A 27,666-nucleotide genomic window follows, 5' to 3' on the forward strand; every position below is an offset into this window, starting at 1 on the left:
GCAAATGGTAATATACTCTGACGGCATACAAAAGACATCATAGTTATTTCTACACAGGGCTGCTAAAACAACCACACTGGTGCTAATAAAACCCACTGTCCCTACACTTTTGATTAATTGAATTGTCCCATGTCAATATGTTTCCTTCACACTTCTGAACGCGGTTTTGTTCCATACTGATTGACAATCAGCTTCTCTGTCTCATGCCATAATGAAGAAACCATAAGACTGATGAGGTCTGAGTTGTTTTTGGTGATGATTCTTCTGGAATGCATATAGGGTTCAAAAGCTGTATTTGATGGAGATGTGTTTGACATAAAGTGGGTGGTGTGACACCACAGACAGGCACTTTAGCAGAAACCAGAGACGTGAGCAGCAAACCGAACCAGGAATGTATATGATAAAGGTGTCTGTTGTGGAGAGGTGTATAAGTTGCATATTTTAGCCAGAGGAAAGGTATTTGGATTGTTTTACTAGTTTTAACCACCATAGCCTTCAGAGGGGCTGTGGTTTAGGTGTGAAGGTCAAGGCTTGAAACCATCACTTTGACATCACTTTGAACTTTTAAAACCTGAAACATGAGTTTATTCACTTAAACACAAAAGTACTTGGATACTTGTACTTCAGTGCAATGTTATTTGTTGACTTTCACTGTGTGAACGAAAACAGTTAAAACATTCTTCAAAATATCTTCTTTTGTGTTCTGCCAAAGACTGACAAGTTGCAGATTATTTCAATGCTGCCTCACATTAATAAACATGACAATAACATCAAATCAAAGTTTTAAGGTTGTAAAATTATATAACAAATTAAATTTTAGCTCATTATTAAGCAATCAATTTAGTTCAAATTTTGTTCTCACCTTTAGAATTTAAACTATAAACATGTATATACAGGTTTGAAAAAGACAAACATTATTGACACTTCCTGATTTTGCAATATCCACAATTAACATGATGAACTACACATTAAATTACTACACACTACACATTAAACATCCACTAAAAACCATCAGAACACCAGCTAATTAAAAGCCATTATTGTTTGAGCTCAGATGCGCCTTGCTTTTTTATCTAATGCACTAACATTCCCGCATTTTTAAAAAGTAAGCCTTGTCCAAATGGTCAAATAAGGTCACTGTATCTGATAATCACAATTACTCTCACAATATTGACTCTGATATGGACATGTAAACAAACACTAGTATTTGTTAGCCTCATTTGCTTGTCCTTTCACCTCATTTAACTCTTTTTCAGCAGTGATTTTTCAAGATCACTCCGTCTCAGGCTTTGCTCTTAAGAACACACCGCAAGAGGATTATATGCTAATTTACCATTGCCCAGAGCTATTTTCTTCCTGTGGGCTCTGGCAAACGAATGTATTTATAGGTCACTGAAGGTTGTTTAGTCCTATGCGCCTTCCCATGGTTCCTTGGGTTCTGAAGAGACCATCAGTGTTTGATTAGAAACACACACAGATCATCTCATGATTCGGGGCTGGGAAAGGTTCTTGGGTTCTTTTCCGGTAATCTGTGATTGAAATGTTTAACATACAAAGAGCGACATTTCACCCTACAGATGACAATATTCACGTAGATTCCCAAAAGGACGTAATCAGCAGGAAGATTAAAAAAACCTTTATTCAGACAAATCTCACACAGACTGCCCTTGCAGCGAAAAGAGGAGGATGTTGTAGGCCAGATAAACAGCGCTCCTTCAAGTATCAGCACGAGAAAGAAATTTCGAGAAACATTGCCATTATGGGAAAAGTCTCTCTTTCAAAAAAAAAAATACAAACAATGGGTTATAGGTACAGCCAAAACAAACTACTTCACTAAACAATGACCATCAAGCAAATGAGTCTTTCTCCTTTACTAAAATAGGGATTTGTCTTGCAATTTTCTCAATTTTTTGACATACCGGAGATAACTTTCATGTCTGAATATTTTCCTTATATCTTAGTCCTTAAATAGAGTTTGGTGTGTTTTGGCACAGTTTTATTTCAGCATAAAGGAGTCCTTGTCCTTGGGTTTCAGCAATGGCCATTGGTCCATTATAAGGTCAGTTGTAGTGGTTTAAAGCAGCAAGAATCCTACACAGTATGCATGACACCAGCAGGGCTTTTCAACAGTGAATGTCATCCAAGAAGTCAAAATCATTTAGGGATCCTCATGTTCCAGTGTAATAATGTGTGTTTGAGGAAAGGCAATGCATTTGGACAACTGTGTGGGCCAGTTCCCAACAGCATCCTTGGAAAACGGAGTTCCTGTGTTCAGCTTTTATCCTGTTTGTCCGCAGAGGGCCATACTGAAGCGGGACTTAATCAGAGATTGAAAAAGGTGTGTTGTATCCTTGGTGGTCTGCGGTTCTGTTTCGAATCTGAGCCGACACCCTGTTTCTCTGTTTCACAACCTCACATCCAATACAAGCACTGAATATCAGGTCACGAACAGAGTCGTCAGCCACAAAAAAGTGAAAACTTTTGCTTGTTTAAAAGTGCCTTTATCCAGCAACCCATGAAGCATTAAAAAGCAATAAAGCAATTTTTTATACTGATCTTTTTATAGCCACAATATAATACGATTTCATCCTAATAAAGCTTTATGTTCGGACCTTGGAGGACGAAGTCTTGGCACTTCACTTGATGTAGTAATGGGTTTGGACCCCATCCTGGCTTATCCTGCAAGTTTTATATGCCGGTACAAAAGTAAATATGATATGTAGGTGGTATAATTTGGATTCTTGTGGACACTTGGACGGCTTGTCCAATCAAAGGTGACCTGGGTCATGCGTCACAAAGATAAGCCTGAACAAAAGCTGAGCCGCAGCTGCCTGGCCTTTTAAAATGCTCTTAAAATGACCGCAAATGCTGCCTTTATGCTCAGATATGCTTTGCTGACAAACGTGTTGTCTTGGGTACATCATATTTAATGTGAAGGGGTACAAAACATGTTAATTGTTGAAGAGGCTGACACATTTTGTGTAAGTCATTGCGTATCGCAAATCTTACTGAAATCTCTTCACATTAGTGTCTCATGACTAGCGACTGAGCAAGTCTCTTTATATAAAGTACAGCGGGAAAACACAGCAGGCCTTTTTTTAGCCGCAGCGCACCAGTGAAACGCTTATCTCCTAAGATGAGTCTGACAAGAGCGAAACCCTCTTAAGGGGGAGATTACGTGTTCAAATCCCAGCTCTGCACGTATGCACATCGTCTTAAGGCAGCTTTACCTCTGTGTAAGGCTACAGTGTCATTAGCGACGGCCCATTTTGTTTACATGCTGCTCTTATGCATGCTGGCTTCGCTCTTTAAGGTGGTCAAGTTGCTACTGATCATGGCAGGTGATCGAAAAGAGACTAAAAGTGCAGTAAGCTTATTTCTGGTTGTTTCTGGTAGACTGGGTGGGGCTTCAGAAAAGGGCATGGCTAGTGGGAGGAGTCTTTGCTCCTCCATTTGCTGAGGAGCTTCTTCAGGGCTACTGAGCTACACAATGGTGAGCAATAATTTCATCATTGGACGCTTCAAAGTTAATACTTGGTTGCTGTCGTTCCCACTTTATTGCGGCTATGTTGGAATGCACTAAAGGCAATTTCTAAAATGATGTTAAACACTTTCAGAAGGCCATCTAGAATCAACATACTGCCCAGATTGTGGAACACTAAACCGTCACTTTTTGGTCCATATGTTCTGCTAGGATTGACTCTCTGCACAAGTCTCTGCATCTATAAACCACTAATAGGAGTGCTTAGAAAAATATATATTTCTTAGGTATTTCATGCAGTTTTGATACACATATACTGTATGTTTACACATTTCCAAACAAAATACGACAACATCCCAACTGTGATTAGTTTTCCCAGACATGAAGAGGATATACGGGCAGCCTGTCTCAGTAGAAAAACTGGTTTTCATGGACAATACTGAAGTTAATATGATATTGAGTGATCTGTGTTTTCCATTGCAACTGTTCCCAAGGTCCAGGTCTAATGGAGTGACGTGTCCTCTGACTCTGATACGTGAGCAAGGCACAATTCAGCATGCAATGCTCCTGTAGCTAATGCCGAGTTCACACTGCACGATTTTAGCCCGATTTTTCACTCGCCAACAGGTTTTGCGAAATCGCCGACAAATGTCCGAAATCTGAGGCAAATCGGTGCTCGTTCACGCGAGTGACAATCACGCAGTGTGAATTATCAAAGACACGATCTGAGGGAGTCGCCGACGCCTGTGAAATATTTGGCATGCTAAATATCTTGAGCCGTCGGCGATTCACAATTACGCTGTGTGAAATGAGTTCTGACTGAAAAACACATCGGCGATTACCTACAGCCAATGAGAGACCAAGATACAGGGCAACGGGAAGTTCGGGGAGGAGTTATAGACCAGATCTTCCTATTGTAAAGTCATGCAGTGTGTAACCTCCTGCCGTCGTTCCATCGTGCAGTGTGAACACAGCATCAACTGAATGCTACCCCAGATAGTCGTTCACTGTGAAACCAACAGTGATGCTACGTCTTTGAAAATCGTGCAGTGTGAACTCGGCATTAGCGGCATTGCATGTTATCTTAAGTTTTTTTTTTAAAGATTTTTCTTTGCAAACAACTTAAATAAATAACAAGTATATTTATACATTATACATAAACATGTATAAACTATATGCATTCCATATAACTTAAATAATAATTTATATTTATATATTTACAGCCCCCCCCCCCAGGGAACATAAAAAAGACAATGGAGAAGTCGCTGCAGTGTTTTTCACGTCCTGCGGTGTTTGCGTGAGAGCGCGCAGACGCACGAGGTGTCTATTCGTATCCAGCGCCATCCCACCGACGATTCATCCTGAGTGAGAGCACGCACAAAAGTCTGCGAGGTTTTGCACTGCGAGTTCCAGTGCTTCTCGTCAATACCCCGACAGCTGCCCTTTTGGGACTTGGCGGTGTTGCATCTCGTCTCGTAAAAGTACTGCTTGATATTTGTGCGTCCTGCATTGACAGACCCCAAAATCTTGACCACTTGTCCCTTAATGTCCACAGCAGTGGTCCTGTCCGTCACCCACAGGCTGATGCTGTCACACACTGAAAACTCGCCCCTGTAGCTCTTGTGCTCAGTGTTTCGCTTCTGCCGCGTCTTGTTGGCGCTGCTGCCGTCCTGGTTGCTGACGAAGTCGTCCATGAGGTAAAGCGGTGGCGGTTGCAGAGGAGGTCGGTCGCTGAGAAGCACACGAGGCGAGTTGTAACGTTTGTGCTGACGCAGAAGCTCCGTCGAGATGTCCGTCACGGACTGGTCACTGATGTTCTCCTTGTAGTCCGTCACTGCGGGTGGGTTTAAGGTGGAGGAAGGCAGCGCGTCATCCTGCTTCTGTCGGCTGCGGCTGATGTCGGCCTGCAGGAGCTTTATGATGAGCGTGTTGATGGGGTCCTGCGTGGGCCGCTGCTTGTCCATCGCAGAGGCTGAGATACCATAGAGGTACGCGAGGAACATCACGTACAGCAAGATGGACATCACTAGATTCACCTGTAAGATCTGTGGAGAAAGACAGTTTTATAAGCATGGTAGCAAACAAAAGCAATCAACTTTCATTTTTTTTGGTCCTGTGACAGCACTGAATTCTCATGAAGCTCATTGTTTCCTGACAATAAGTGGTGGCACTTCTCCAGCATATCTGCATGCCATCGAGGCACACAGTTAATGGGTGTGCGGTAAAAGATGGCCTGCAGTGACATGCACATGAGCGTGTTTGTAGGGCCTCCCTTTTGGCACATTTATTTGAGCGGCTGGCACATCCATTTGGCACGGTGTACGTTCTGTTTCATGATGGAGCACAATACCATGAAACAGAAACCACAAAGTGCAAAAGCAGAGTCTGCTAAATCATTGGAGCATCATTAGAGTACACCATATCGTGGTGGTATAAAAGGTTATTTAAACTGGATTCAAGAAAAAATAAAATCACTTATTCACCTGTCTAACTTTTATTTCTGTACTTACATTTTTTCTTATGCAATTATAATTAATAGGGACTAGAGCTTTTCAAGAACCACTTACATTTCAATTTGTTCTTCACACACTTAAAACATACAGCGTTCAAGTCAACTTTTATAAGACTTTTATGATACTTTATAGTTCTTTTGGGTCCCCTTGAAGGATTAATTGTAAAAGCATGGAAAAAAACTACCAGCACATTTCTTGATTTCTCCAGTAATGGTTAGTTACTGTACACTACTTTAGCAGTGAATGAAAATGAAAATACAATGAAAAACAAATTTTTTTCAAAGATGTATTAATCTTAACTAGTGTTAATTTCAACATCTTCCAATACATTATTAAAGTCTACCAATACATTATTAAAATAAAAATGTATGTTACGATTATGTAATAGACCTGAGCTAACATGAACAGATGTTTTAACGTTAATAAAGATTAACAAATACTGTAACAAATGTAATGCTAATTGCACTGAAAAAAGGTAACCTAAAAATGGTCAAATCTAAATTAACGGCTTTTATTCAAGTCAAAAACAATATTTAATATCAGTGAATCCACCTAAATATATTAATTTATACCAACACATGGGTTAAATAAGGTAGAAATAGCTCTTTAAGGTCACAATTACAGGATACCACTTTTTATAGTGTGTAAAGTGTACTATTTCATTTTATGTCTCACAAAAAAGAATTTTCAATTTTGGGTAAACTACTGTATTCTTTTTACACAATATTGCCTTTTTCCACATTGCTTCAAGTAAGAGGGTGAGCTGTTGGTGATATTTAGTGCAGATTTTCATGCTAAATAAGGTAAGAGTTGTGGCTTACCATAATCTTGTGTGGTTATTTTAAAACTAACAATTACAGTTAACAGCCTTTCAATTTTCTTTTCAACAGTATGCAAGCAGCAGGCCTCACTTGGCAATTATCAGATACGTCACTTTCCTGGTATGACAAGGATACCAATTCTTTTTCATAACTCGTAACTAGACATCAGTAAAAGTACACATTCCTTCTCAGGTCTACCTGAATAACCAGACACTGACTTGTTGCTTTCAGGATTTCTTTCAGATCAACGTCGCGATTGTGCGTTCTGGGATCACCTGAAATCAAACTGATTTAACGAGAGAATGTGAGCCACTGTGGCTGCTGCAAAACATCTTAACGTCAAACCGAGAGCTGTCAAATCGTAAGGGACACTAAACTACAGACTACAGTGCAAAGTGCAGGAACTGAAGACTAACGATGACACTGATGCACAAAGACAGACGCATTGCAGAGAGTCAAGGGTTACAGCTGCTACATCAAAGGACCATTTGGCATCAGTGTCTGATAAAAATAAATATCCAGTGTGCTTCCTAAACTTTACGCTGCCCTGGGTGTTTCTATATCTTTTCAGAACCACATGTCTTGCCTTCGAAGAACTGCAGGGTTTGGGAGGTCCTGGCATGGTGGTTGATAGTGTCATGGGATGCTTGGTTTGTTACATAAACGATTGGTTTTAAATTAGACTTTGGTGACGAAAACGAACACAAAAGACCTCGTTCTGTAGGAATGTTTGATCTTTTATAATTTGACACTGAGTTCAGATTAGTTCACCTGAATTTTACAGAAAATTATCTAATTTGTCATTGATGTCACAAGTTTGCAGCCAATTGTCTGCGCGTATCAACACTGACCTTTGTTGTTTAAGAGATTGAAAACTTGATGTCTGTAAGGGACAGGCGAATGAGGGAGTGTGAATCAGACCCACGGCGCTCAGAGGAGACTGTTAGTCAAACTAATTTTGCTTTTTGGCAGGGGTGATGCCTGCAATTACACGCTGGCGCTTCAAAAGAGGGACGGCACGACAAAGTCACCATACAGGCAGTGGCGTAGAAAATTACTCAGTTTTATTGCTTTTACAGATTAATTTTTTCTGCCTGCGCAGTTGCTGAGTTCACAACAACCACATTACTGAAGTTGTGACTGAATAATTGTACTAAATATATAATCTGTAGTAAAGAATTTTGCAAGGGAATCAGCTTAATTCCAAGGTGTGCTAATAAGCTAAATTTGATAAACCAAATCCAATTTACATTGGCAGGGCATTTAGCAAGACACAAAGGGATCAAATTTGCACTAAATTCAAGAATCAAAATAAAGCCAAAAATGCAAAATCCCTGCAATTAAACTGTTTTCATGCGTGTTTGTTCAAAATAAAATACACTTTATTTAAACATAACAGCCTCTTAAAATGTAAACAGGCCTGTGACAGAGGTTTTTTTTTTGGGTTGTATCAACCCTCTGGTGTTTTTCTGTCATTTTTTTCTCTGGTCATTCTTGACCAAAATAAATTTATGTTTTTTTTTATTTTTTAGAATTTGTTTACTGTATCTTAATGGTACAAAACGTTTTGGTGTTTGCTATGTGAACACACACACACACAAACACACAAAATGGACATGATGTGAAAAGCTGGTCCTGAAAAAATATTTACACGGTCAAAATTGGCATTGAATGGCAAAGCAGAATGAACTGTAAGTGTATTTCATCTTGTGGAAACGTTTGGTACTGCGCCCTAACAAAAGCTTACTGATTTTATTTTTTGCGATATCAACCTCAAATTTGGAACAAAACTAAAGATGCTAACAACTAAAACATGTTTTGTAAAACTTATATTTAATCTAAAATGTTTAAAAACGTATTTCTGAGCATTTTTCATAATAATAAATGTTTTTGTTTCACTTTTTTACTATTTTCCCTATTTTTTACTTAACTATTCCATTCATTTAATTTAGTACCATAAAATCCCATAAAAACACACAAAAAATATTGAACTTAAATACAATACATTAATTTGATTTAAATGAAAAAATCTTATAAAAAAAATAAATAAATAAATAAATTGTAATTTTTACTGCCACGTGAGCAGCACCAAAGAATTAAAAAAACATTGCATAAAAACATACAACTGTTGCCTGAGACCAAAAATTTGCTGTGCTCATACTGAAGCAAGAGTTACGTGACTATCCCAGAGAGCCTGTGAGAATGTATGTGTATTGATTACGATTTTGTTGTAATGTTTATATGCATTTGCAGTGAACTACTTCAAATTGTGCAACATTCCCATGTGCACTTTAATTGAGAACAGAAAACATCAGTTAGAAATGCTTCGTCTTTGTCAACACAATTTGCGTCTCATACCAAATAAATGCATAGCCTCTAAGGGAAAAATGTAAAAAAGTGCAAGATACTGGAATGAATGTCAATTACTCTCACCATTTGGGCTCATTCAGGTGAACACGGGGTGGAAATTTACTTGGAGCTCCAGACCAGGATTGAACAGATAATCTTTTTCATCCTCTTAAGTGCGATCAAATGCTTGGCTATGTTTGTATACATCCAGTAAACTTTTAAAATGGTTCTTCTACATTAAGCTGCAAAAATTGCCTATAATGAGCAACTTGGACACATTAAAGTCAACTTGCTTCCCTTGAAGCGTAATTTATAACACAACAAATGATGTGAGAGAAGCACATGCACTTGAATCTGTTTCGACCATGTTTGAATAGATAATCTTTCGCATCCTCTTAACTGCTCTCAAATACTTAGCTGTGTTTCTTCATGTGCTGCAAACATTGTCGGAGACCTTCTAGGAAGCACGGCTAATGCGATCCCTCACTAAACTAACAAGTGTTTAAGGTTTGATCCATGCACAGGGCCTTTCCGAAAGTGTTCCTCTCAAAAGCGTTTAAAATCTCTAAGACCCTGACATATTTCTTTATGTGCCTTGCTCTGTCATGTTGCATAAATGCAGGAAGTTCACATCTCACAGGAGCACAGATGTGCATTCATGTCTCTTCCTGGATGAACAGCAGCTTAAACGTTTGTCTTCAGGAAGGTGCCAAAACGAGGTTTGGTAGGGGGAGATTCTTCTAACATCACAAATGATTGCAGCTCAGCCTGAGACACTTACCCAAGTGCTTCACCATTTCTATGTAAAAAGTTGCAGTATGCTAATGCTAATATGGAATTGCTCACACTTTCATTCAGTGTAAATCTTCATGCTAGCTGTAAATGAGCATTTGGCTTTAGTTCACTGCTACAAATTTTAACATAAAAATGCTGGGGTTTTTTTTTTCCAACTAACGAAAATTAAAGCTGTTTAAAAAATTGCACCAGTACAAATTTGTGCCGGCGAGAAGGAGAATCAAGAGTTGCAGCAGATAGAAAGGTTTTGAAAGAATTTTGTTAAATATTCCTCATATGAAGATGACTTCAGAAGACTCTTGGACTATTTTTATGGTGCTTTATATAAACTGTTGTGTGCAAGGATTCAGGATTTCTGTGCAATATAAAATAAGGCTATTGAGTTGCTATATGAGTTTGCAATGACATTTTCCTTTTTAAAAAGAGAGTAAAAACAGAGCAAAAAGCATTTCCTGCCAGCACTTTCACATAGTAACATTACTATTTTGTTGCATAATGATATACGTATGCTCTATTACTGGTAAACTAAGTGTAATTCTATTTTTTCAAGACAATTAAGTAGAATGTCAACATATTTAAATCTGTTTTCTAAGCCATTTTGTTGGATATGATTAATGTACAATAACAGACATTATATGATTTTCTGATCAAATAATTTAGTAATAATAGTAATTTAGTAATAATATTGTTACAGAGTTCCAAAGGATATTTAAAGGGGGTTACAACATTGTTCATTATAAACAATAGAAATAACAAAGCAAAAGCCAAACTCACTAAAGTGCCCAAACTCACAGTGGGCCGCAATGAATCCCTTAATACAATTAAACTGGAGAAAAACTAATGAATTGACACTCCTCAATGCACTTTATGCTGAAAACATAATGTAGGCTAAGCTATTACATTTTTGCATTTGGTAACATTCTTGGTTAAAAACGCTGTGTGCTACAGGCTCACCAGCGGGATAAACCACTCCCTACACAAACTCTTATGTCTGACCCAAATTGAGCATGACATGAAAGTAGTGGATGATTTTAAGTGGTGAATGTTTTTGACCATTTCCCTTGGTGGTAGTTTCACTCAGAACCTCTCAGTCAAACCACACCAGACTGTTTTAAGCACCTGGAATGACACTCTAAGTTCATGTGCTTGGCCTAGTCAGCTGATAGGGCAGTTAATGGACTCTAGGTTGCTTTCTTAGGAATGCCCAAATTTGTTGACGCCCTAATCCATTTAAACTAGGTCGGAGAAGAGAAAAGCTGTCTGCGTACTTTGAACAATTATGAAAAGTCCAGGACAAGATAAGACTTTTCATGTGGCATCAAGATCGAAACAAATCGTGATGATTAGCTGGTGGGCGCGTACAGTACAAGCTCAACCATTCCGCCGTTTTCCATGTGTGCAGTTGTGCAGTGCTGATAACTATGTTTGCACAATGAACGGCACGTCGACATGACTTTGGGCTAAATAAAAATTATGCAACACATTCAGCATATTTAAGGTTATCACATTGTATGCCAGGTTTGGACAGATTCAAAATTTGCTCTAGGAGTGGACTGATCTTCAGCGAATCAGAGGGATATTGTTTTTAAATCACCCTGGGTCCTTTTTACTCTAGCGCTGCTCCTCATCAGCCAAAATAGATGCAGTGACGGCGATAGATAACAGCCCAACAACCTCCTTGGCTAAATGCTAAACAAGCAAGCATTGTTTAGGAGCTCACAAGTCCATCGCCTCAGAAGTAAATTACCTCAGAAACTACATCAAGAAATTCCTTTTCACTTACACACAAGTGACTCTCACAAAAACGGTCCGCCGTAATCAGTTTGATCTCAGCAAAAAGGAATTACTTTTTATATAACCTGAGTCTTGTGACCTTACGAGCTATGGGCCTACTGGTAGCTGCTTCACTTTTCACTGTAAAACAAAGGTCCTGGCTATCAAGCCAATATTTTATAATGACATAATATTAAACTGCATAAAACAGCACGCTCAGTGAACTTTTATTTCAGGACACGGGAGCATTAGGCGACAAAATCTGGTCCTTGATCTCCTTTAACTGGTTTAGACCACTCGATGCACAGCTCTGCACTTGCCTCGGGATTAATCCTTATAAACACTTGTGGTTTCCTTCATTTTAGAAACGGCAACCAAAAGGTCACTAGAAGTCTGAATAAAAATGAATTTTGTTACTTTGACTTTGCACAGCATACATGTTCTCCCAACAGCAAACCTTTCCGTCAAACAGCTGTGATATATAACGAATAACAATCAATTGCATGCATAATTCAGTCTTGTTTTTGATTACACTTGAAGTTCAAACCTACAGAATAGCATGTTCATGTATGACATGTGTTAATCTCTCACAGCACTGTGTCAATGGCCTCGACATTGGGGCTTCTTCACCACCTACGCACATCATCTAAGACTGGCCAAGGAGGCTTACAACTCCCTGAGCTTTTAACTCCTAGAGGATTGGCCTGAGATTAGCAACAGCCTTCACACCAACCAATGCACCATTTAACACACCGTTCAGTCCGGCACGCTTAGATAACAAAGATATTGGAGTTGCACGGTCAACATGAACTGGACAGTTTTAGCATTCATTGACTAATCCACTCAATGGCCTGTAGCTAATCAGCTCATGGGGAAATATGAATAATTAATCATAACTAGTTATAATTAATTGCAAATATTTAGATCCGCTGTAGATATTTACTTGACCTCTCAGGGTCTTAAATCAAATGAAAAATTGTGTGTTTGATTGGTCCAGATGCTACAAGCCAGTTTGCATTGACATATTGACATATTTACAGCAAATATATGTTTCTTTTCAGCCGAATCCATTTAGACAGCTAAATATATGATTATACACAGTGTTGGGAGTAATGCGTTACAAGTAATTTGACTTATGTAATAAGATTACTTTTTTCAAGTAACTAGTAAGTAACGCATTACTTCTAAATTTACAACAAAATATCTAATAAGCTTTCAAATAGATAACGCAAGTTACTTTGTTTTTCATTTATTGATTGAGACCTCTTCTTTACTTGTTGAGAGAAATCGTAAGGTGCAGAGGCATTGTCTAAGTAACTTTTTTTAGGGAGTAATGCAATATTGTAATGCATTACTTTTAAAAGTAACTTTCCCCAACACTGATCATACATACGGTAAATTGAAAATCCACAACCAGTTTCCCATTCTTAGGGTTATTTTCTGTCAGACTGGGTTTGTAAGAGGAGGAGTGCCATATGTCCAACTATAGAACAGCAAGACGATCAATCGAGCTAACAGATACTGTACTGATACACTTTGTATACTTCAGTCACATGGAGTTAGGTTTTAGCTTTGTAAAGATACTGAATCAAAGAGTTTTCCATTCAAGCGCACTATGAACTGTTTAGCTATTGTTTGAGATATCGAAACATGTGCATACATGTCACCGGAGAAATAGAAATAGTACAATGAGAGGGAGAATAAAACATACAAAAGGTAAAAGCACTTAAAAGTGGCTGTTCTTAATGCACACAACTGTCTGTTAGCAATGCACTGGCACGTTGAAAGCATCATGCAAAATGGCATGTTATCTTATGGTATCTATCAACTGGACATGACACTATGACCGTACATATTTCTTGTGTGTTTCAGAAGAGCTACCCAAGTTGATGGACTCAGGATGGTGGATTCATCTCGGCTTGGTTCTGAATGGTTTTGAGATGTAAGAAGTGACCTGCAGTGTTTGAAAACCCATCAAGTGGTGGCATTCATTACAATCAAGCCAACATATGCAGATGCAGGCTAACTTCGCATATAAAGTTCAGAAGACAAACATTTCAGCTGTTATGATTTATTGGTGGGTTTTCGTCGAAGGTTTTCAGACTTTCAATATCGAAAGCTAGACAAGCTGTGTAAACTATTAGCTCAAAGTACATACACGTGAGCATTAGTTTACTCTAGTTCACATGCAGTGGTTTTATGAAGCAGGCTAGCTTAGCACGTTATGTTTTCAGTGCCTCGTGACGGGAGTTTTTCGCTAAGCGATCAGTGTAGGGGACGCATTGCAGCTGTTTGGCAGCTTGTGTCAACGCCTCCCTTCAGCACACTTCATTCAGTCAGCATGTGTTTTTGTAAGTTCTGATTATCGGCCAACACACTGAATGGTATATGACAAGTGTAAGTTAATATGACAAAACTGAAGTTTTGGCAGCCAATGCCTTCATTTTTGGCACTATTTGAGCGATTATAACACCAGTAAAGGTGTAAATTCCTTAAGATTTAAGACTTTTATAGTTTTAGTTATCATCTTGGTCTCACAAGCAGCATCCCAGGTAAAATATTTAGGTTATAAAAACATTGTGGGAACATTGTTTTGAAATGGTTGTAAAGTAAAGTATCTAAATATTCTAAGAACGTTAAAATGTCCAGCTTTCTTGTCAGAATTAGAACATTATTTAAAGGTTCCTAAAATATTTCTCACAACGTTCTACTAACTTTATTTTCAACAAAAATATAACATTATTTGAATGTTTATTTTTTATATTCTAAGAGTGTTCAAATGTCCAGTTTTCTTGTCATGATTAGAACATTATTTAAAGGTTCCGAAAACATTTAATTTTTTCACTCAAAATATAATGTTATTTGAACGTTTGTTTTTTTTTCGTTTCTAAGAATGTTAAAAGACCAGTTCCCTTTCGTGGAACTTCGAACTGCGTCCTCTAGGGGTCGTGGGCTGAGGAGGTAACGCCGCGAGGTCGTTTCGATGAGCGTTATCTGTCTGGCCATAACCCTCCAGCCCAGGTGAGCCTTCCTTTCCTCCCTGATCTACATGCTGAGATCGAGAAGGAATGGGAGAGGCCGTTTTCCTCACGCGTCCGTCGATTTCAGCGTGCGAGTTACGCGAACATCGAGGCGATGCGCGAAAGCGGCTATGAGAGGATGCCCCCGGTAGAAGAAACGCTAGCCAGCTACCTCTCTATGGGGGAGACGTCATCTCTCAAAACTCCCTCCTTGCCATCCGTGCCCCTTCAAATGACATCATGGCTGTCGCCGGCCAATGAGTTGGTGTTATTTCAATGTATGCTTCAGACACGGGTCACGACGAGGCGTTCCCCCATAGAGACCCCTAGAGGACGCAGTGTCTCGTTCCCCTCAGGGAACCATGGTTACATACGTAACCTGAGACGTTTTCTTGTTAAGATTAGAACATTATTTAAAGGTTTCTAAAACCTTACCCAAAATGTTATTTGAATGTTATATTTAATGTTCTAAGCATGTTTTCTCTCAACATTTTGAGAACCTTCATCAAGTATAAATAACATTATGAGGACGTCCCTGAGAATGTTGTTCTAAGAATGTTTTCACTCAACGTTATAAGAGCATATATCAAATATTTAAAAAGGGATAAGAATGCTCTATAACTTTTTGTTCTAACATTTAAAAAAATGTTAGTAAAAGTTCCCTGAAGAACGTTCCCTGCTAGGATTTAACAGAAAAATAATAGTCAATATTTTGTTCAAACAAATGGCCTTCCATAGCATTACAACTTCTAAGTTCTGATTATCAGCCAATGCACTGAATGGTATATTCTATGACAAGTCTAAATTAATAGGACAAAAGCGAAAAATGTGCATATCAAATTTTGACTGCCAATGCTTTCCTGTTTTGGCACTATTTATTTATTTAAGTTTTTATTACATCATTTTCTTCCAACAAATGGCCTTCCATAGCATCAAAACAGAAATCAATGATTTTTCTGGTGACTGCTGAATTTAATGCAATTAAAAGTACAAAAAAGTCAGGTGTCTTCATTAAAGCATGGTGCTATAAAAAAGATTTTAGACTATTAGTGTGAAGTCTGGGAGTCATTAGCGATTAGCCTGACTTTTATAGAAAAATAAACACAGAACAAGCTCTCTGTTTGACATGGCACTGCCAAACACAACCGTTAGTGTAATTAACACATCTTGGAGTTTGTAACATGATCATGTTGGTCGTTTCAATGTAATGTGATAGATGGGTGTTTGGCAGCTGACAGCAATACTTTGTCAAGGATACAAACTACAAAAGGTGCAGTTACTTCCCACTCAGAAGGGTTGATATTTCTACCACGGCTTAATGCATATCAACTCATAGCACTTCCAGAACAAATGTTAGAAGCCTTTTGGAGAAACTAAAGTATTCTGGGTATGCTCAGGCACACTTAAGACGAGACAAAAAGGGTTTTCAATCAAGTCCAAATTTATTTTTAAGAAAAATGGCTCTTATTTTGTTCCTATTTTAAATTTGATTAAATCAAGTATAGTTTTCATGGTAAAAAATAAATAAATAAATAAAATAAAAAACACACACACATACACAAATTAGCTCCTGACTGCAATATCCATAATATGGATATTGTGATGAGTGTGTGGTTTTAAAATGATGACTGTTTAGACAGCAACCACAGCATATCAACCACAATCTTCCCAGCTAACAGAGAGCATTCTCAAAACATCCTGGCAAGGTTCTCTCGAAGTTATGAACAGACATTCTTCCAGCATCGTTAATAGAATGTTTGTTAAAAGTTAACTAGTCTTTAATAATATTCTAAAAATGAATGTTCAGATATAGAGAATGTTTAGAATATTCAGAGAACATTCAAAAGTAACATTCTGATAATGTTTGCAAAATGATAAAATGGAATGTTTGTATAACCAAGAAAAAATGCATTTAAAAAAACTGGTTTTGAACGTTCAGAGAACATTCAGAAAAAAACTATTTTTTCTAAATTGTTCCTAAAATATATTTTTGTTAGCTGGGTTGGCATGCGCTGAACATTTCTGGCACTAATTACTAATTATTTTATTGGAGATAGTATTGTTTCATTTCATGATTTATCTGAAGCAATATCTCTCTTTGGTATAAAGATGGATGCTCTGCTTAGGATTCTCACTATTAGCAAAACTATAGCCACATATGGAAATGCAGTCAAATTCTGGTATGGCATTTGCTCTTCTAGCCACTTAGTAAACTGGAACAGTGCAAGTAAAAGCACAAGTATGAACGTATTAGAATACCCAGCATGCCATGCTTCCGTGTACCATGTCACACAATGTCAATGCTGCGCTGATAAGGTAAACGTGACAGAAAAGAATGGAAACACTTTTACAAATTCTGCGCTGTTAAGCTGTGCAGTATTGTTGCGCTATCATTAGCTATAACTATAGGTTTTGTTTTCTGTACAATAATCCATAGTGTGCAAAATGAAGAGTTACTAAGAAGTGCTTCATTTCTTTGAACCTGGCCTTGATAAATGATGTATTTCGGCCTGGCTGCCATCTGTCATTTTGATGATGGGTTTGTCAGTGAAGTGTACTGACAGCTTAGACTTTGTAACCTGTTAGCGAAGCATACTTTTTGAAATATGAAAACAGCCGAGACGCGTTTATCAAGATGAAAAATATAATTTCATGCTCTATCTATATGCATGATTTGGCATAAATAAAGTATTCTATAATGAGACGATCCATATATGGTCACCGTTGTGAATTTCCCACAGTTTAAACATGGTGACCAAAAAAAGAGACTGAGATAGTTTTTGGGTATGAGTGACCCATGATAAAGTTGATGAGATCCCCTGATGGCCAGCCAACATTTTTTGCTGTTTCCATTTTGAAGTGGCAGATAGTTGCCCAGAAAAATAAGGATGCACTGCAACTGGCCGAACATTTACCACTACAGTTTTCAGAGCCATGCAGATGAACTCAAACTACTGTAAAGCCTGGAAGTGTTTCAAAGCCGCAATAATTGAGAAAATCACATAAGTGAATTGGTTATCATGTTAGCTAGTGAACTAAAACACCTATTGTGTACAAGGTGTGCAATGTCACCAGGCCTGGTTAAGCCAGTATTCTGAAAATAGATACAATTGCAAATTTAGAAAATTTTATTTCGATTTTCTTTTTTCTTTTTTTTTTATATAATGTGTCGTGTATTTATTCACATACACTTAATAAAGAAACCTGTACTTCAGTTTTCACTCAGAATAAATAAATACTTTTCTTTACAAATCATCAAAATAGTAGGAAATTCTGATTTTGTGTGATTTATTCATCTCTGTGATGATTTCAGTTTAGAGAAAAGTCCTCAAAGTCCTCAGTCAGGTTCCATATTTCTTTTGACACATGTTCACCAGTAAATCTAAATGATTTGCATTAACCCTTTAGCCTCCCCGTCAGTGGATGCCTCATGTCAAATCCTTTATTTGACAGATGCTTGTTTCAGGAGCATGTCTGCACAAGATTTCCCCCGACACACACAGCAGGGAATCATAAGCAGAAACACACACATACAGGGTTATCAAAACACAAGTGGGGAAAAAAATATGCATGCAACTTCCAGTTGATGAACAGGAAGAGCACTAACTTTAACCCACCGAAAAACTTCAAGGGCTTCGACAGCACTGGCATCTCCAGCACAGATTTGTGTGGATTATCTATTTTAGGGATTGTCTGCCAATCTCAGCCAGCTCTTGGAGGAAAGACCCAAGAGCAAAGTGTTTAGACAACATCTAAGTATATTTTATAGTCTTGCATTTAAGTTTTTATGTTGTCTTATCAGTTAAAGTCGAGCAACTTTTCAAATTACTGCATTTGAGCCTTTTATATTCTCAAAAATATTTCTATATTTGGAGAGATGTAAAGTTAAGCTTGCATTTACAGTTACATGTAGGCTAGTTATAGACAGATCTAGACACCTTAATTTATAGTTAGAAGACCTCGCAAATAATAATAAAAAAAGAGTTGTCTCGGCAATCTGTTGTTTTGTGCATAAAGAGAAGAGCACTTTGAAAGGTAAGAAGAGAATTTGCCCTTACTGGTTTTCAGTTCAGCCCGAGGCTCTGAGCAGTTACATTCTTCCCAAAATACACATATGCGTAGAAAGTTCCTCAGACACGTTAACGCTAATGTTATGGAGCAATAATGCAAATTACGCAGTTGTTTCTGCCACAAAATGTGTTGTTTTACGAGCAAATATTCGCTGTGTGATCTTTTTCAATGGTTTAATCGCACAGAAGCTGTCCTGGAGAACAAGAGCAAATGCGCCACCGTGCCAAGAGCCCTCCAGATTGCCATCGAACGATCCATGGAAGCAGTTCGAACAAACAAACTTTCTAAAGATACATACCGTAATAAAGGTAACCATAGCATCGGTGAGGAAATATTCAGCAGTTCCGACATGAAGGTGATGAGTTTATAACGAATCCTTTTTGAAAGTTTCCAGATAGAAAGCGCGCGTTGCGTGCTGAGAGTCTTACTGGCGAGTACAGCGCGCAGATCTCTCTCTCTCGCTCTCTTTCTCTCTCTCTCTTTCTCTCTTTACCGCAACAAGCATAATCTTCTACTCTCCTGTGCACATCCAGCACAGATGGCTTTTATAGGGTTGCTGTGCTTAGTCCAAAGTGATGCCGTTCTCCTTAGTTAGTCAAGCATTTGTAAGTCTAATAAGTTTAATAACAACATTAACACGCATTTTACTGTAAATTAACTAATGACCAGTTCAGCATTAAATGTAAACGCATGTAAATTCAAAGTTGATTTGAATTATATTAATATTAATTTTACTTTATCTACATTCTTAAAAAATAAATGTTCCAAAAGATGGTTTTCGCAGTGATGCCATAGAAACATTTTGGCTTCCCCAAAGAACCTTTCTGTTTTCTTAGTGTTTCTTATTCATCTACAGATCCCTTTTCCACTATAAAGACCCTTGAAAGTTTCCATGGATGTTAAAGGTTTTTCATGGAACCATAGATTCCAATAAAGAACCTTTATTTTTAAGAGTGTACTGTTCTACATGTTATGTTATTAGACTTTTTGTGATAAACTATTTATGAGACGTCTCCTATGAAGATCTATTTGACAGAAATTTGGCAAAACAACCTGTTACTGGAGATTTTATTCTTCATATTTGTTTGGCAACAAAAGAAACCTCCAACGAAGAGAAATAAATGGCATACTTTCTCATCTGCTCTGTAAAAACATATTTGAAAGATCCTAATAACTAGATATGGCTGTCAACTGAAAAAAAAAAAGTTGTAAAATTTAATGCACAGTTTGCGCTCACGGGCATTCGGCGTGACCCAGTCGTTGAAATAAGTTGAAATTGTCATAGTATAAGCAAATTATAAGAGTAGATTGAGAATACGAGTGATTTTACAATGGGCAGGGTAGGTGTGACAGGAAACAATCATCAATCCTCTATAATCCACCCTTTTCTAATGTTAGTTGACTCTTTGTTGGAGATGTTTGTGTAGGATGACGTCTTGAGGTCTTGAGAATTTCAAAGATGACATATAGGTATCTTGAGAAACTCAATAAACCACCTTAACCTTTGCAGAGCAACAGACACACTGGGACAATCAATGCAAATACAAGAATGTAAGATATCTTGTCATTTTCATCTTTCTTTCTTTTTTTGCTCTGAACTGTCATGGTCACTAGGTGATCCACATTCATAGTTTAAACTAGAAAATGAAACTTTTTTGAAAATGAAATTTTTTTGACCCGTAAATGCCATGTGACTCTCTAGAGCAGTAAAATTACCTTCAAAACCTTCAACCCTTGTGCAAAACCCAATGTTTTAGCAAGCCACCCAGGAGCTAAAAAGTGCATCTTACCTGTTAATACCTGGTGTGAACTTCCTGGTAAAAGGTGAATTTTTGTGTTTCTTCCTCTTTTTGAATGGCTATGGAACATCAGATTTGAATGTAAGAGTCAAAGAGAGATGTTTTTAACCAAAATAAAGGGTTATAATGTTGTCACGTGTCTCAGTCAGGACAAATCTTCCTTAATGATGTTCTCTGTCAATACACATAATCACAACACAATCGGTTGCGCCCCCGGAAGTTGTAGAAGTTCAGGAAGCTGATTTGTGAAAATCAAATGAAGTCATCAGTTGCTGAAAGAGGGCATACTAGGGATATTTCACAAATGAAGTCATCTTCTTTTAAACCAGTCCAAGAGGAAGATTCCATTGATGGAACATTGATGCTATCAAAAAGACCGGAAATTCATCCCGTCACTGCTATTTACAGCCTTTCAGGAACACTTCTTTTTCATTCAAGGAATGCAACATGTAAAGTCTCAGCAATAGAACCAGAACTGGATGTTAATAATATTAACCAGTTTCCATTTGGTAATCACAAATGGTGTGACCATAGCAAGCTCAGTTTCTATGAAATGACACTGCACTGACACCATTTGTGCAAGTGTAACAGGAATAGTTTCAACTATGTTGGTGAATTGTATCATTTCTGTGCCACAAGTGGCAGCAAATGGGGTTGCAATCTACCTTGTTAATTTTCTGACATTTTTCAGTACCATATTATATTAAATTCCTGTGTCAGGCTTGTCCATTTAATGCAATTTCTGCTTTTTTATTGAAAAATCTATCAATAATATGTCTGTTTTCTATTATTTTACATGCATTTCATACTGTCTTTGCTTTAAATGTTATGTCTCGGCCACATTGAAGCACCATGCTTACCATCATCATTTAATTTAAAAAATCCTTTTTTCTTCCCATGTATCATTGCTTTTATATTTCGATTATGATTTTTCTCTTTTAAAGTTATTCCCTGCAGTGATGCAACTACCTTTTTGAAGATGCTTCATACAATTAATGATGATTCAACCTATGCAGAGACTCCAGAGCTCTTGTTATCTATCACCAGGTACACAAGAGCCAATGCTCCTTCTTCTCATGCTGCCCAATACTGACTCAGCTTTAAAGTTGTACAAAATGTTTTACAAACGAGTGAATCGGTAGCGCTCAGGTTGGGCCAGGTGGTGTGTGTATGTGTTTTGTTTGAGAGGAATGCAGGGCACACCTTACTGGCATACAGCGGGTTCTGCTAACTTCAGCATACACAGCTACTACTGCCTTTCAAATAGTGCCACACAAAGAGACACAATGGAGTAAGAACAATGCCGGCACCTGTGGTTCGTTAAAAGAGTTCCCTCTTGTAAGTAGGCTTTTTATTCCCTTTAATGACGGGGAACCTTTTGAGTAAATCTCTGCGCAGACAGCTCTGTAACCGAGTGTATCAAAACAGCAGCTGTTTGAGTGTCTTTAAGTCACCAATAAATTATGTGGCCCATGCAAAAGCGAACGTGTTGCCAAATTAAATATTTATATACTTGCATTTACAAGTGTGATGGTCTATTTGCACTACGTTCATTTTGTATGTACAGTACTCGGAAAGAGATTTTAGGAATTACATGGATGAGTAATTGAGAAGTATAGAGTGATTTATGTGTTAAAAGATCTGATTTCCTTGTGCGGGTGCTTTATGCTTGTTGAGCATTCAATAAAGGATTCCTGCGAAGCCATTACATAACTTGATTTACTCATATATAAGGCCACTGAGCAGTGATTTATTTGACATACAGTATATGGACTAAGGTTGAACAAACATAAACAATAGGCAGTGAAGTTAATGTTTCAGGTACTTTTCTACACATTCCTTCCTTGTCCACTTTCGTCTTTTAGTCCCAGCATTCAGCACCTGCACCTACAATGAGTCTGTTGTTTACAGTCCCGTTGTGGAATCACAAAAGTCACTTTCTCGTGATAGATGGGGTGTCTCCCACCTGGCTCCGAGGCCATCAGGGCGTTGATCTCTGCCCCTCGTCATAGTAAGCCATGGCTAGAGGGGAAGGTGGGAGAGACGTATCAGGGAGATTGAAAGAAAGAGGAGGGGTGGAGGGAGCACTGCTGTTGGTGTAGGTCAGATCAAGTTTCTGCCCGACTGCAACCGTCACCCCAACCAACCCCAAACACAAATGAACAAATATGGCGACAGCAAATAAACAAGTTGATAATGTGCAGAAACATATTGTGCGCTCTTAAAAATAAAAAGGGGGTTTCGCCATAGAAGAACCATTTTTGGTTCCCCCAAAGAATCTTTCAATGAACAATTATAAAAAAGAACCATGTTTTACTTAACATGAAGAAAACTTTAATAACCTGAACAATCTTTTCTTCAAAAGGAAGGTTCCAAAAGGGGGTTTTCACAGTAATGCCATAGAAGAACCATTTTCGGTACTCCAAAGAACCTGAGGAAGAACATTGAAGCATGCATAAAGAACATTTAAAAAATCTAAAGAACACTTTTCCACTACAAAGAAACTTTTGTGGAATAGAAAGTTTTCATAGATGTTAAAAGTTCTTCATGGAACCATCAATGAACATAAGGGACCTCAATTTTTAAAAGTGAGGAATCATTTTTGGGTTGCCAAAAAACTTTGAAGTGAACAGAAAATTTTTTTCTTAGTTTGAAGGACATTTGAAAATCTAAAGAACCTTTTCCACTATAAAGAACCTTTATTTTTAAGAGTGGAGAAGCAAAGAACCTTTCAGTGAACCATTCTACAATGAACCATTTTTTCCTTAGTGTGAAGAACATTTGAAAAATCTACACCTTTTTCCACTATAAGAACCTTTTGCGAAATGGAAAGATTCCATGGATGTTAAAGGTTCTTTATGGACAGAAGTATAGATGTCAATAAATAACCTACATATTTATTGTATTGAAGTTAGATTATTGAAGTTCAAAGAGTGTCGTGATGCAACTCGGCTGTGGAAATCGTGGTGGATGGGACCTCCCAGTTCCTGCTTCCCAAATTTTATTTACTTCGTTCTCACACTTAGGCGTTCACTGGTGGTCTTTCCTCCTCTCTCCCTGTCTTGTATCCTGTGGAAGTGTTGAGTCTTTGCAGCACTGTTTCTCTTCCTCTGGGTCCCGTACTGCTTCTCCTCCCTTTTACATGAAGTCTCTTAAGCATCCACGCTGCTTTCAGTCAACTCTTCCCTCTCGCTTTTGTCTTTTAAAGTGTTTCTGTTCAAACGGACCCGACCACGGCATTCACGCAAACACCAGGGAGTTCTCGCCAGGTCCAAACCATCGAGGGGTTGCAGACAGGGCCTCCCTTGTGCTCTTTGTACGCCCGAACTGACAGCGCAGACCACTGACCTGAAAAGCGAGCCAGGGAGTGCAGCGTAACTCAAGGCCCGGGGGTTCAGCTTACCTGCTGGGCTGCTGTGAGAGCGGAGCAGAGTGCTCTCTCCGCAGGGTTAGATTGCCCATTGAGATAAGGGCCAAATACCATACGAGAGTTGTTAAGCAATACTGCTACAACACAAGAGACAGATAACACGGCGGTCAGAGCCCGCTGGGGAATGTTAGCTCGCCGTGTTAAGCGGCACTGAAATCACATCGAGCCTGCAGTGGGGGTTTTCCATTTGCCTCTTTCAAAAGAGTCTTGTTGTTGTCAAGAGCCATGTCTGAAAATAAAGTCAGTACACTATAGAGCCACTATGTTATATAATATTTCAAAGGCAATTAGGCAGAAAATTAATCAGTCTATTCAAGTGTATATACACTTCAGCATGCACAGCTACTACTGCCTTTCAAATAGTGCCACACAAAGAGACACAATGGAGTAAGAACAATGCCGGCACCAATCCCATAATGCTCAGACACAAGACCGTTTCAATATGTAAGATAACAAGACCTCTCACTTGAATACATTTATTCTTCTGTGGGTACAGATATAACTAGAAACAATACACAGTGAGGTCGCCCGAGAAAATAATGTTCTCTGAACAACAACTGTGGGATATATATATATATATATATATACACTGTACACACACATATATGGACACTGCAAATAAGAAAAGTTCTTTATTTTTTAATTAAACCATTAAATACGTACTGTAGAGTTTTTTAGAACGGTATTCTGTATGCTTCGGCAGAGGAAAGTATACACTAGAACCATTGACGGTACCAAACATAATTCAATTTTGTTTCTTTAAAAGAACTTACAGTAACAACTGACAAATTGTGCTGTTACCATGTTTTGACTTTGTAGATCAGTATTTTTTTTTTTTATTGTGCACCTTTATTAGTTATTTTGGGGTGTGTATGCTTCACATGATTTGTAATGGGCCTACAGGTGTAAACAGGAATCTGCACTGGCAGAACTCCACAGGAAGCCCTGCACATTCCCTAAGCCTTGCCTGTTTGTTTTTGAAATATTTAGGCTTGATTTGATTTTGCTCTTAGCTATTAATATGAGTACAGTAATCTCAGTTGTGTTTAGCACTCTCTAAATACAAAATTCTGTTGGCTTTCATTGCTTTTTGCATGCTTTAAATGTTGAGAAATATTGTTGCATATAAATATATGCACTTAAAGGTAAATGACACACACACACACAAAAAAAACTTGTGCCACATTAAGGTCACTATTACCAAAAAAAAAAACATTACAATCCTCTGTAAGGTCTAGCTTCCTGTCCTAGAGCAATTTAATCAGCATGCGGACAATGTAGTGGTGGTCATCTTGGTAGCAATGTCATTAAAAGCCACCATTAATGTTGTTTTTGTACTTATGCAACACTGATAATCTGACACAGGTGAGCCTGAGACTGTTGGTTCAGAAAGGTTCATCTTGCTCGCTAGCGCACATGCTAAAGCAACAGGGAGTCTTAGCGCAAAGATACTCTTACCTTAAACGCTAATCAAACGTCACACCGTGTCTAGAATTTTCCCTTTAAGGGAAAGCACTCTGATAATACAGTAGTACCTGATGTGTTTACAAATCAGCATCAGGCTGCTGAACACACAGTGATCATAAGGAAGAACATGCAAGTAAATTTCCACAGCATCTTCTGTTAAATAAATAATGCTCGTTGTCAGTTTTAAGCAGGCGAGGTTGTAACCGTATGTGCGAGTAGTTTGGTGTCATATATACTCCACATGGTGGGCAAGTGGGTCTTTACCTGGACTTGACAGGCGAGTGCAATTCCGCGAAACGTAATCCGAGGATCAAAGCTTGTCCAAGTCCAGTCTGTGGTCAGAATGTTCCTGAAGCTTTTCAAACTGCCATATAGGGTCGTCTTTAGTTTCACCTCAGTTCAAAGTTGGAGTTCTTGTGATTTACTTCATCACAGCCACGTTCGACATGCATCAGGATGGAATTTCATGTCTATTTGCCCTCAGGTGTTTGGAGGGTTCACCATGTGCCCACATTAGACTGGGAGTGACTATAATACCAAATTGACTGATTAAGCAGGTGTACACAATGTGGTCAAGTATGCATACTAACTATGCATGCTAAAAAGTAGAATAGTGTCTAATCACGGTGAAATCACTTATGTTTTAGCACATGTGGCTGCTCGTCTATGAATGGCTGTCGTTGCATTTGGCTACAAAGCCAAGTGTGGAAACTTAAACACAGTAATTATAGATTGTGACAGGTGCAGACTCCACAAAATAGTGTGGAAAATGAACTGTCTGTCAGCTTTAACTTGTCATTAATTGGATTTTGCCAGGGCAAAACCATTCAGACATTTAATGGGCCTACCACAACAGCTACTGTCTGTTGGGTTAGCAAGAAGCAACCACTGCCAAATCACACTTTACGACTTGCGAGTTTGTTTTAAACTTGTTTTAGCTTGAAATTTCTGACAACAACCACAGGAGAACTGACAAAAAAAACTTATGAAACATAAACCTGTCTATGATGACACATTCATTAGACCGTCATCCTGTTTCTCGAGTGGCTCCAGCTGCTTAATTTTTCCCTTCTGTCTAAAATATTATTGTTTTGAAATATCATATTTTTAAAATAATTTTTATCCATTTTATGTAAATGACTTCTGGCTGTTGCATCAAAAGCAGCTTGATGCTGAGTCTATTTACTTTGCAAGTTAAAATATGAATCGTTTTTGCTGCTTGATTTCTTTAAATGCTCTTTTTTACAGTATAGCAGGCTAATAAATATAATATAAATGAGGAATTACATTTTCCTTCATCCTGAGTTCATGTCATGAACCCTTTAAACTCAAAGAAGAGGGAGATTAGTCTGTTTCGAGTGGCACTTCATGAAGATGATCTTGTGTTTCATTCACAGTCAGTTACCACACAGGTAAATGTTTATGTTGGATCTTGAACGGAAAGTTGATTTCAACACCCAAGGGCTGAGGAATGTCATTCGGCAGCCAGCGAGGCTGAATTTTACAGTATCTTTGTACCTCACTGCCAACACCAGTAGACATTTTCAAGCCCACAAATCAACACTTCTAATACGTATGTGAAGACATACATTTTTTTATCATTTCTTGTGCAGATTCATCCTGTCCAATGAGTCATTTTTTATTTTCAGGGTGCCCTTTTTGCCCACAGATTTCTGATAATCCAGCGGATGGTGATAAGGGTGATAAGAAGACCTTGAGTGACAGTAGCGACTCCAAGATCGATGGGCTGAATCCGAGGTTATAGCTGACTCTGATATTATCAGTGCGTGACGTATGGTAAACTGCGTCATCATCTTTGTCTTTGTCCACTTTAATAATCATTAAAGGTCTTTTTAGGAGACACAAAGGAGGCCTTATCCATAATCCTTTCTGGATTTAATGGCCAAAGATGGTCGGCAATTGTTTTTTGTTTATGGGTAAAGGAGGAGGAGATGCTTGTTCTCAGTTTCTAAAGAGATGATCTTTAGTGTTTTTAAGCTATTGTACATCTAAGCAAACAGCAAATATATGAATGAAAGTTGACAAGAAAAAATGCTTACACTCTTAAAAATAATGATTTCAAACACTTTTAAAAGTAAAGTTTTTTTATTATCATTAAAAATATATATATTTTAAATTATCATTTA

At 38.1% G+C, this 27,666-nt stretch overlaps 1 protein-coding gene and 1 long non-coding RNA gene across 3 annotated transcripts; both read right to left on the bottom strand.

Moving 5' to 3' along the window:
* Positions 1 to 4,581: 4,581 nt before the first annotated feature.
* Positions 4,582 to 20,658, bottom strand: LOC107725959 (neurotrophin-3-like). 2 transcript variants are annotated; one of them, XM_016535395.1, is made up of 2 exons: positions 20,614 to 20,658; positions 4,582 to 5,526 (listed from the first exon to the last, which is right to left on the bottom strand). In XM_016535395.1, exon 2 carries the CDS (start codon positions 5,503 to 5,505, stop codon positions 4,759 to 4,761), a length of 747 nt encoding a protein of 248 aa, XP_016390881.1. In that variant the 5' UTR covers positions 5,506 to 5,526; positions 20,614 to 20,658; the 3' UTR covers positions 4,582 to 4,758. The 2 variants fall into 2 exon arrangements, with proteins under 2 accessions (XP_016390881.1, XP_016390879.1); XM_016535393.1 differs by lacking the exon at positions 20,614 to 20,658 and adding an exon at positions 19,122 to 19,262.
* A 1,623-nt stretch (positions 20,659 to 22,281) lies between these two features.
* Positions 22,282 to 26,007, bottom strand: LOC107725975 (uncharacterized). Its single transcript, XR_001638192.1, has 3 exons — positions 25,784 to 26,007; positions 22,965 to 23,053; positions 22,282 to 22,644 (listed from the first exon to the last, which is right to left on the bottom strand). It is a non-coding gene; the product is annotated as an uncharacterized LOC107725975 (long non-coding RNA).
* Positions 26,008 to 27,666: the final 1,659 nt, after the last annotated feature.

Source organism: Sinocyclocheilus rhinocerous, unplaced genomic scaffold (genome assembly GCF_001515625.1).
Source record: "Sinocyclocheilus rhinocerous isolate Xijiao unplaced genomic scaffold, SAMN03320098_v1.1 scaffold395, whole genome shotgun sequence".
Lineage (NCBI taxonomy): Eukaryota > Metazoa > Chordata > Actinopteri > Cypriniformes > Cyprinidae > Sinocyclocheilus > Sinocyclocheilus rhinocerous.